Raw genomic sequence first — 11,553 nt, forward strand, 5'->3', positions numbered from 1 at the left:
TTTTTCTACATAGCCTGCGGTATCAACATATCATTGCAGTATAATAAACGCTATGTTTTTAATTTGCTTATCGTATACATAGCTCACAATAATAGGCTACTTGTATAGCCTAATTATTGTACGCTATAGTATAAACGATTGCCCCCTATACAAATACATTTACGTTGTCACCATATTGAATAATAATGTCACGGTAAATTAGAAGTTATACACCATAACCATAACGCTTAGAAATCTTCCACCGCACCACACTATTTTGAGCGTCACGTTTCAGTAGAGACACAATACCCATTCAAGACGCCTAATACTCTAGTGGTCTTGTCTTTGTTGTGTGGTCCAATTCCTGTTTGTTGATTCCCGTGTTTTTTCAAGCTCCAATGGCCATTGGAGGCCTTTGGCTAAGAAGGCAGACATGTATTCAACAGCTTAATCTGACGGGACATCTCGCCCTCTTCAACTGTGTATCTGCGTCTCGGCCGCGGTATGTGTATTGGACTGCGCCATTGTTTTCGCTATAGATTAGCTCACATAATCGAACCCCTATGGACAAAATGTCATTGCTTTGCACTCTATAGCTCACTCGACTAACTTGCAGCAGGATAGGACTGCTAACACAAGGGTAAATAAAAATCCCCCAACCAAAATGTTTTGAACAATATATTTACTTCCATTAAATAAAACACAATAGTTTATTTTTTGATGTTGAAAAAAAAAAAAACATAATTCCGTACCAAATAGTATACACAGAGAGCAAAACCAAATTTTCGCAGGAACATTTTATGCGTCTTTTTAAATCCAGAATTGCTATTCTAAATCGATATCCACACAGACATTAATAATAAATTTATAATATGTTAGAAACACACAACTGGTGCGTTTTAGTATGTACATTCCCTTTGTTTGCAAGCAAAACATGATTCCTTTTAGGGTTTCCACATGCGTTGTTAAACTGAACCTTGAGAAGACTGGAGGGCTATAGAGCATTCGCCTCGACAAACAGGAGATGATAATTCAAATATATACAACCTTTCAGTCAACAATTAACGTCCAAAATCCAAAAAAAAACTCATGACAAGCTTAGAAGATGAAATAGGCCTGATATCGGCTACTCTGCCCAACATGGGTGCAGAAAAAGAAATAGGCCTACACTCATTAAGGGGGGAAAGCCTAATTACTTCCATTTAAGTTTGACTCCATCGCGTGTTTAGCTTGTTTCAGTGGTTAAGTCTTCTAGTGCCCTTTGAAAATTAAAAAAAAAAGTAGTCTCTTGTTCCTGGGAGCTTGTGTTTAGTCGCAGGTATTAGACTGGGTCTATCCACAGCGTTATTAGACTGGTCTATCCACGGCATACTGGCAAGCACTCAGATTAGAGGCCGGATTCTGAACACTGGCGTATCCAAAACTTGAGTGCTGCTTAGCTTTCAGTCTCAGGCTGGCCAGACTGGAGTTACAAGTGTCCCGGTACACATAAGGAGGGGTCGGCGGGGCGTAGGGGCAGGACGGCGTGGGAACCCCGGATTGCAGCGAGGGGTTGAGGTTGTTCAAGTTATTGAGGCTGTTGAGGCTGTTGAGGCTGGAGCCCGGCACGCCAGTGACCGCGGAGGGAACCATACTGGACGTCATGCTCATGGAGGATATTGAGTTCGGCGGAGAGAACATGGTCTGCGAGGACAAAGGGTTGACGTTCATAGAATTGAAAAAGGGGAAGCTTTTGGTTGACAGGGAGGCCGACGTCAGCCCTTTGGCGGCCCAGTTGTTGTACGTGTAGCTGGGGTACATGTCGTCGTAGGGCTGCATGAGTCCATTGAACTGTGGACCGAAACCGTTCTTGCAAAGCTCGGCTTGTTGATTCCTCTCTCTTTTCCTCCATTTTGCTCGCCGGTTTTTGAACCACACCTACAACCAAGAAGGGGGGACAGGTTATATTTTTGCTGGGAAATAAATGCACAGCTTTATCTCGCTTAGTTTGCTATAGCCTTCTTGTAAATAGTGTCTGACTGGCGCGAAAACATTTGGACGTCCTTGGTTTTGTGCAGTGATATGCTATTGCAAATAATAATAATAGGCTTTGTGGACCCATTGTGAAATTGAATGCAGAATATATCCTATGTACTATTCAATACATATATATAATTATTGGCTAATATACAGACGTGTAGAATTAAAAACGTTTGTATCCCATTTGTAATTGCCCCTATTGTTTCATGCTTGTTATGCCTATTACTTTCTCATGCAGAGAATTGTGTTTTGACTCCTGTCCAGTGAGTATTGAGAGCTGGTGAAGATGTGTATTCCAGCAGGCAAACACAGTGGCCTTAATTACACAACGCGAGGGCGACAATCGCAAATACAAGCTTTACACCTCTTTCACACGGACAGGGGAATATGACTGGTATCTGTCAGCGACTAACTGTCAATAATAGGCCCCACATAACAACTCCATTAGTCTGTAATTACACGTTCTCTTCAAAAACAACGCATGTGGAGCTAATTTGTAGGTCAATAATGTTTGTGGGCCTTTGTTGAAGTAAGGCTATAAATTGAAGACATACATGGTATCAATCATGTGCCAACAACTAAAAATAGATTTCAAACCGGATTATGACTTGTATTTTACATTGTATATACTAAGGGGTTTCGGCTGCTGGGGCAATTTAATTAATAAAACACGTAATGTAAAAAAATAAATCTTTTAAAATCGAGTTAAAACGGTTATCATATTAAAGGGAGAATTGGAATACTTGTTTTTCTCACGAAAAACTATTCTCTCGTTTAAATCCAAATTTGTGCCCGTGCGTAATTGTGCGTAAAGTTCGGTGCTCGTGCTTAATAATCCACTTGCCCGCTATTAGCTCACTTACACGGGTGACACAAATCACCTGAAATTATACACAATGGATTGTGTTTATTTATACCCTAGGGGGGGCTTACCCTGACGCGGGCCTCAGTGAGGTTGGTCCAGACAGCTATCTCCTCTCTTGTGGACATGTCTGGATAGCGATTCCGCTGGAAAGTGGCCTCCAACTCCTGCAGCTGCTGGCTGGTGAAGTGAGTCCTCTGCCGCCTCTGTCTCTTCTTTTTGGAAGGGTCATCTGAGGAGTCGTCGTTGTTTTTACTTTGACCCTTCTCTTTCTCTGCAAACAAAAATATATATATATATTTGAATTCACGATGCCGGGAGGAACTATAGTGGTTTATTATATAGATATATTCCATTATGATCTTTTCACAGTCCATATTATAGTTATCTCCGTGCGCAGGACTGTGGCTATCCACTGGTCCTAAACAGTTAGGATGGGTTAAAATTCGATTTGATTAAACGCAGAAGACAAATTCCTGGTACATGTTAAAAAAAAATACGTGGAAATAAAGATATTTTATTCTATTCTATAGGAAATAGTATTCATAATTAATGAAGACGGAACGTTTTTGTTTACAAGAAAACCGATGCATTTAACATACTTCACCCCTATTCCCAATATATCCATGCATTTGAGAGCTGTGTTCAATTTGTGTTGGGATCCAAACATAAATAAAATGCTGGCACAAAAATAACAGTAAATTACAAAGTGAAAATGTACATGTCGACACTATTTGGACGTTAACAGTGTCGCACTTACATAGTTTACACATAACCACATAAACGTTGTGCAACCACAGTCTACAATAGCCAATTAAACACAAGGATTCAGTTAGTAAAATGGCAGCAATGGTGGAGTATTTGCATGCACGAAATAACTTTCTGCGCCTCAAACTCCCTTTGTGATGATAAGTGGGAGCCATCTTTTATAGGATAATATTAACGCTGCGATGACATCCGCCGCGCCCTGGAGCTGAAAACCATCCGCGCCGTGGGGCGATTCTTACCTATGGATTCCGGACTGGAAGTGTCCGATACTGTGTGCACCTCTAAGCGGTGCTTGGTGTCCACAGACCGTTGCAGCGGCTGCAGACTAGAGGCCATCGCCAGTGCCGTGCGGTGCGTGGAGGCAAGTTTATTCCCGGATAGGTGGTGATGGTCTAAATTCAAAGGATCCCTCATAGAGTTCATCGGCAGTAGAGAGCGCACAACTGGCTGTCAAAACAGATTAAGTTTCCGAAAAAAGGGAAAAAAATACGTCCTGAGTCGGCTGAGTGAATTCAGTGCCTCTCAAGATTTACAGCAACGCGGCTATCCTCTCTTGCAATTAAGTTGAAACCCCCTCTCTGTCTAACTGGCGTGAAAATGTATTAGAATAGGCCAAGTACTGCCATGCTGTCGTCGGAGGCAAACAGTGGTGCCTTGTGATTGAAGCAGGAGCAAACAGATACCTCGGCTGACGGCACTAGCTGCTCGGACAATCAGAGTGACAAGGACAGGTAGGTGATATTGGATCCAGAGGCGCGCACACACTACGCCGCTCGCTGTTCACTTCAGCTGTTCCCTGCGCACTGGCTGTGCCTCTCGCTAGACTCTGACGTCACCATATTGCTCCCTCCCCCTCCCATTCTGACAGGCGCATCAATGTTGGATATGACGGTTCGCCCAACCAACCGGAGGAGCCTGCAGAAACAAGATATGTCTGCCAATGTGTTTATGCTGGGCTGGCGCTTATTTTTCTTCCAAATAAAAGCATGTAAAGACAGATGGGACGCACGTGCCCACGACGCACCGGATAGGCGTTGTGCAGCAGCCCAAGACCAAATAAAAAATGAAAATAATATAGTTTGGTTCAATTTTTACGAGACGGGCCCAGTGGCCCAGTAAAACACCATAGTCCCATTGATACCCATGAGCTCCTTGCAGGCCCTGTCACAACTCGGGGGACTCAATGTGGATAAAGGAATGTGTTGAGGAATATGAAAAGAAGCACACTGTCACCGAATGTCAAACAACAGAAATTGAATCTTTTGACACAACAATCCATTGATGAAAATAGACTGTAAAAAAACCCAGCTGAGGGGAAAAAAAGCAATAATTGGTCCGGACTCTGGAACGATGCGCAAGCTTAGCCGCATGCAGCCCATTGCCTGCCAAACACACAGGCTGGCTAACGGTGTGACAAAACAGTCCGCACACACAGGCAGGCACTTCTAGCCGCTGGTCAGGTATCCAAGGTGTATGCATTTAGGACACAATCGCCCATATGAGTCAAACGTGTTTTCAAATGAGCAGAACCATGACCTCTCGTGAAAAAGGTTAATTATACTGTCTGTCCACCTTAAAACACACCATCCAAGGTCGTGCCATACTTTTTTCTTTTTCTTAAGTAGATATCTTAAGTAGATATCTCTCCTCACTTTGCGTCCATGCAGACCTCTCTAACATCTTTCCGAGCACTCTTGCACAGCTATATTAATCTGCTATAAGACTCTCATTTGCCTAATAATTTTGAAGGAGGACTTTTAATGAGTTCGAGTCTGATGTGCCGTTGAATTTCCAGTAATTCCCCCATGATCACATCCCCATTAATGCAAAGTAAACACGTTTTAATCAAACAAACGTTCCTTTACCTGGGGGTCGGCTAATAGCTCGCGTTTTAACTGCATGCTGTTCTCGGTAACAGGTGACGGAAAATGACATCCTTCTGGATATGGGTATAGAGGAGGGTGTGCAAATTCGAAGGCAATTTAAGTGCGATTCATGCCGAGCCCAATTAGACAGGAATACCTCGTCCTACAGCTGCTGCTATACTATACTCTACTTCTACTACTACTCTACAAGTATATGCCTATACTACACAAAACAAGGCCTAATAATATAGGCTTAATAACAACAATAATAACATTATTATTATTATTATTATTATTATTATTATTATTATTATTATTATTATTATTATTATTATTATTATTATTATTATTATTATTATTATTATTATTATTATTATTATTATTATTGTGGTTGCTATTATTATTAGCAGTATTATTATGGCTACTACTATTATTATTATTATTATTATTATTATTATTATTATTATTATTATTATTATTATTATTATTGTTGTTGTTGTTTTTGTTGTTGTTGTTGTTGTTGTTATTATTATTATTATTATTAATTATTATTATTATTATTATTATTATTATTATTATTATTATTATTATTATTATTATTATTATTATTATTATTATTATTATTATTAATTATTATTATTATTATTATTAATAATAATTATTATTATTATTACAATTGCTATGCTAATACAGGGTGCAGTAATGATGTCAATGATTATGACAAGTAAAACGGAGGACATCCCTTTCATATCCAAGTGACAAAGTGGCCCACTATGTATTGAGCCAACATATTTGCTGGATGTGGGCGCTGCTAAGAAGTTATTGAGCTAATCCCGTGAAAGCCCTCTATATACACCGCATTTGTAGTCTTGTGGGGGGGAGCCGCGGACCGGAGAGAGAGAGGGAGAGTTGTCGAAACTCTGCAGGTTGCTTCTCGTTTGCATTGCCCCGCGTGCAGTTCAGATGTCCAGTATATAAGCAATCTATAATGAAATAATATGTTTTATGTCCAGCAAGCAATCTAATAAAAAAAATATTAATGATTTAGGTTGCACTTGCACACGAGAACAAGCTGTGACCGGACGTGAATTATAGTCATCAAAATAATGTTTAATTCAATGAAATCACATAAAGAATAATATTTTATTGTTTCTATATTGTTGTTGTTTCTACATTGCTAAATTAGCCGACATTTAACATCCTGTGAGTGGTTGGCGGCATTATTATTATTATTATTATTATTATTATTATTATTATTATTATTATTATTATTATTATTATTATTATTATTATTATTATTATTATTATTATTATTATTATTATTATTATTATTATTATTATTTATTTTTAAGTATAGATATTTCGTTTATTTTGCTTTGTGCGAGGCATGCATTGAACAGTTGGTTGCTCCTTTTCCAGCGTTGTAATACTAAACTTGAAGTGGATTATCGGTTTCCTCTTCATTCCTACCTTTAGAATGCTTTATCTCTTCTGAGGATTACTGCGCGTGATAGGCCTACGCCATAGAGGGCCATTAATTAGCAATTCAGTCAATATAAGGGGGACGACAAGGCTTTTTACATAGGATTAAGGAGACATCAGATTGTTCCATTAGTATATTCCTCCTCACGAATGGGCTTTCATTATACATTTAGTTTTCCCCAGAGTCAATCCAACAAGCACTGCATACATTATAGGCAGTGCAAAACAGTTGAATAGAAATCGCCAATGGAGCTTGCTCAAGTGTCTCTTCACTATTATTTGCAAGCCCGGGTGCCTCATTATTGCATATACCCCCATAAAATATGTGTTTTTATTTATCTTCTTATTTTTAATCAATGGGCGACGTTGGGCGTCCTATACAACGTGCCCTCCATCAAGCTGCCGCAGGTGGCCCTGCCCTGTGACTTGGCCTATCAGTGTCGGGGGAACGAGATAAATTGAGAGTTATTGGCAATTCGTTTCGTTGTAACACAATTTGATGTAATTTCCCCACTTCATTGGCTAATAATTAAATAAATCCGGCTGCCTTTGCCCCGCGACCACAGAGCATATAAACAGAGGCATTTGCTATACGCGCGTGCGAGCCTTTTGCTCGTGGAGGGGATCTTTTGTTTGGCAATTTGTGGATAATTTTGGTTAAGTGGCACAACTTATTGCAAGGGTTGTCGCAATAAATAGGCTATTGTTGGTCGTGGTGTGCTTAGAGCGCATATATCCTGTATTAATGAAAGAGGCCGACATGGGACAATGAGATACGGTACAGCCTACAGGTAGGACCAAAGGCTAGATCAACTGTCATGTAAGCCTACTTCCATTTCCTTTGTAAAAAGTATATGAAACCACATCGCGGTGGCATAACCTTTGTATAGAGCTGTCGTTCTCATCAAGCTGGTGGATAATGGCCCTTGCCCTTTACACCATGGATGCAAACAGTTGCACGTCCACACCCAACCACCAGATGTCCTTCTAAGACAGCGAAACACTCCTCTGTCTGACTCAACGTGGATCCCAAGTCCGCTCGTCCTCACAACCATAGTCCTGTACAACCAACTCATATTTGAAGTAGCCCAAAAAGCCTGCGGGCTACCCCAGCACAGTATGTTTTCAGCAAATAGAACGTTGTGTTTTCATTCATTTTCTTGTGCGTGTGCGTGTGTGTGTGTGTGTGTGTGTGTGTGTGTGTGTCCAGTCAGGTGCTGGGTGCTCACCTATCTGTGCACAGGTGGAGGCGAGCTTGCGGCAGTGAGAGTCCATTACAGCAGTTGTAAAAAGAAAACAGCTTCTAGGGGGAAAAACAGACAAGAAAGACAGGCTAATGAAATAATGGTAAACACGTTATTCTCCTACCGTGTTCTTATACTCTCAACCACACATGTTCCCCCTATAGCAATGAATTGTCTTCGGGTTAGAAGAACGAGAAATGTCATTCTTAGACAGGCACAATTTATTGAGACTGGCCAGGGATAGCACGTCTGTCATTCATCCTAATGGTACTATATGGTGTGATTTTCTTTTTATCAAGTTGCCTCTTAAACTCGTATTTTTTCTGCCACAGATGTCTTGCATTGGTCACACACACTCACACACACACACGCACGCACACACGCACACACGCGCACACTCACACGCCGCACGCACACACACACACACACACACACACACACAAACAGACTGCTCGTGTGTTTGTGTCAAGCGCTAGCAGTTTGGGCGCGAGGGAAGTTGAGTGATTCCGTAGTAAAATCACAGGATTAGAGTCTGATTGAGATGTCTGTCGGTGGGATATTACAAAATTCATTATCGCAGCCCTATACTACCTCTATATGAAGCAACACAGATGGGATTTTATTAGCACAGGCTTCCACTGTTTGCTTATGATAATTCAAGACGGGGGAAATTTGCATGCAGTCATGCTGTTAACCGTTTTCCTTCGTTCCTTCTCTCTGCTATCCCTCCTTCACCCGCCTCTACATCTGTGTTTTATTCAAAGGATGGAGATATTGGAGGTTAAGTTTTACATGGTGTGTGTACCTGGGTAAGCCATTGGTTTTTTGGAGAAGGCTGTGGCGTACAGTATAGGCCCATCCCCACAGTAAAATGAAATATGGGGTGTCAGGTTGTAAGGTGTAAGGTTATTGCATACCCCCCCTCCCACCCCTGTTATCTAATCAGTGAGATTTAATGAGGGTTCATCTCCAATATTTTATTCTGTCTGGCCGCGACCTGCCCCCGTCTGAAAATAGACTATTGTATGCCCCCTTTTTAATTTCCATTATGAATCATGTACACAATATATATATTACAAGAGTGATTACATATTTGAAGGATATACTTTTTATTTGTTTGAATATGTATCAAAGTTGCCTGTTTTCTCATTAAAGCTGCTGAAAAGGTGTGTTTTCGTTTATTAAATGCGTTTAAATAAATTATATAAATAATCATATATATAAAAGACAGCTAGATAGGCTAAATAAATAAAATAAATACAATTATATTTCAAGTGAGTGATATAATAAACACGAAAACGACCCAAAAAGGTTTCACTTCTTGACCTCCTTTAGATTACGGTGATTTGTTGAGATGGGCCTTGTTTATCAGGGGGGATTTCTAACGAATTATTGAAGTCATTGTAAATGTTACATGTAGGCTATACACTAATCGTTTAATAAAATACATTTACAATTAAGATATGGCCATATGCATCATTTAAAAAGATGTATGCGTAATGCCAGGTTAATTGGGCTATAGCCAATGAGACTGACACATCAGCAATAGCAACAACATGTGACAACAAAATAAAAATGATATAATAATAATGATAATGATAATGATAATAATAATTAGGCTATAGTCGGACATCACACGTGTTTCTATCATGTTTCATGTTTCATTGGTCATTTAATTGTACTTAAACCAACAGATGACACATATGCAACACAGCAGATAGAAGAAATGTATTGTTTTGTGGTAGATAATTTTTTTCCACGCATAATTTTATTTCAGGGACGCTAATCTGAAGAAATCACCACACAAATGTAATCTGACCGAGCTGAGCTGTATATATGTCAACTGCGTGCAAGCTGCACATCAATAGTTGATATATGAATCAATGAATCATATGGCACCAGGCCCAAAGTAGACAGAACCCCGGATGGCATTAGACTATAATAGCATGGTATTGGATTCACTTTTGAAATTAACACGTCGGACTATAGTAGGAGAGAGACTGCATACTATGGACCTGGTTAGTCTATTCATCTCCGTTTACACTCGCACGGGGCTGCAGTCCCGTTTCTGTATTATTAATTAGAGACCATGAAGTCGAATCCATCCTTTTTTTCTCTCCAACCAGTGCTAACGATACATCATTATCATCCACGAACTTGTAAGGCGAAACCTGGCCTGAACTGCACTTATCGTGCCCCTTTATGTTACTGTCTGGGCGCTGCAATTCACATCAGGCTTTTCGCCGAAAAGACTAACCCGAGGTGGAACGAATTCCTTCACTTGCATTGACTCACATCTCGATAATAAAAAAAAAAAAAAAAGTGGCCTCCGCACTTACCAGTTGTAGACAGACACCAGTGGGGGTTTTTCTCCACCCTTGTTTGTTTGATTCAGGCGAAGAGGTAAATTCCACTGTTGTCCAACGCCGATGGTTATACTTAGAAAAGACGAGGGGAAGGTCCACAATATTTAAGTTTCTTTCCACCTCCCCAGAGGAGAAATAATATAGCGTCGCGTCGATATCTTTCCCCGGCTATCTCGTCAGAAGACTTGCGCCACCTCTAAAGATTGTATCATTTATGCGCATAAATAACCATCTATTTGCAGCACAATGAGAACTGGGCAGCGCGCCGTCATCCGAGTCTCTCTCCTTGGCTCGTCCTCCTAACAGCCTCTACAACTTTCCCCCCTTGAAAGACGCTCCCAGAGTGGCGCATGTTTTCCCCTTCTTTTGAGCTTGGAGAAGGAGCGCATGGGTGTGTGTGTGTGTCTGGGTGTGTGTCTGTCTGCGTGAGTGTCTGTGTGTAATGCTTTTAAGGGGTGTGTTTGTGTGTGTATATGTCTGCGACTGGTGCTGCGCGTGCAGTGCAACTTACAGGTATCCATTTTCAACATTAAAATATAAAATACGAGCAAAATTCGGAATTGAATATTAGTCTTTTTTTTCCCTTTTAGAATTTTTTTGTTTTTGTTTTTTTGTGTGTTATAATGGAACATATGTATCATGCATGGTCTATTGACAGTCTCGGCGTGTATACACTGTAATTAGGCAGATAAAACAATATTGTCTTGTCTCAAGTCACCTTAACCTTTCCACATTTTGCAACGGGACACCTGGCATGGCAGGCCTATATCAACGTGTCCACTGTCCATATAGGCCTATTTCTATTTTGGTTCACAACCTTAAATATGAACCAGTCAACCATGGAATCACAGAGGACAATTCATTTTAGACAATCTCCAGTGATATTCTCTCTGAAATGTTACTGACTCTCCTCTCCACTATGATGTGAACTAATTTAACCAGCCATTTGTCATCATTTGGACTTGACA

General features: G+C 40.3%; 1 protein-coding gene across 2 annotated transcripts; it reads right to left on the bottom strand.

Moving 5' to 3' along the window:
- Positions 1 to 678: 678 nt before the first annotated feature.
- On the bottom strand, positions 679 to 10,890 carry pitx2 (paired-like homeodomain 2). 2 transcript variants are annotated; one of them, XM_084331654.1, is made up of 4 exons: positions 10,559 to 10,890; positions 8,205 to 8,278; positions 2,932 to 3,134; positions 679 to 1,896 (listed from the first exon to the last, which is right to left on the bottom strand). In XM_084331654.1, exons 2-4 carry the CDS (start codon positions 8,248 to 8,250, stop codon positions 1,327 to 1,329), a joined length of 819 nt encoding a protein of 272 aa, XP_084187780.1. In that variant the 5' UTR covers positions 8,251 to 8,278; positions 10,559 to 10,890; the 3' UTR covers positions 679 to 1,326. The 2 variants fall into 2 exon arrangements, with proteins under 2 accessions (XP_084187780.1, XP_084187779.1); XM_084331653.1 differs by lacking the exons at positions 8,205 to 8,278; positions 10,559 to 10,890 and adding an exon at positions 3,868 to 4,411.
- Between the last annotated feature and the right edge of the window lie 663 nt (positions 10,891 to 11,553).

The sequence above is a fragment of the Notolepis coatsorum genome (assembly GCF_963971535.1).
Source record: "Notolepis coatsorum genome assembly, chromosome: 16".
Taxonomy (NCBI): Eukaryota; Metazoa; Chordata; class Actinopteri; order Aulopiformes; family Paralepididae; genus Notolepis; species Notolepis coatsorum.

What these genes read in the sequence shown, in the direction of transcription:
- pitx2 (XM_084331653.1), bottom strand. Translation starts at nt 4,051, where the DNA reads ATGAACTCTATGAGGGATCCTTTGAATTTAGACCATCACCACCTATCC. An exon ending in TTCCAGTCCGGAATCCATAG is followed by an intron (nt 3,135 to 3,867) that starts GTAAGAATCGCC and finishes TTTTGTTTGCAG; the next exon opens with AGAAAGAGAAGGGTCAAAGT. An exon ending in TCACTGAGGCCCGCGTCAGG is followed by an intron (nt 1,897 to 2,931) that starts GTAAGCCCCCCC and finishes TCTTGGTTGTAG; the next exon opens with GTGTGGTTCAAAAACCGGCG.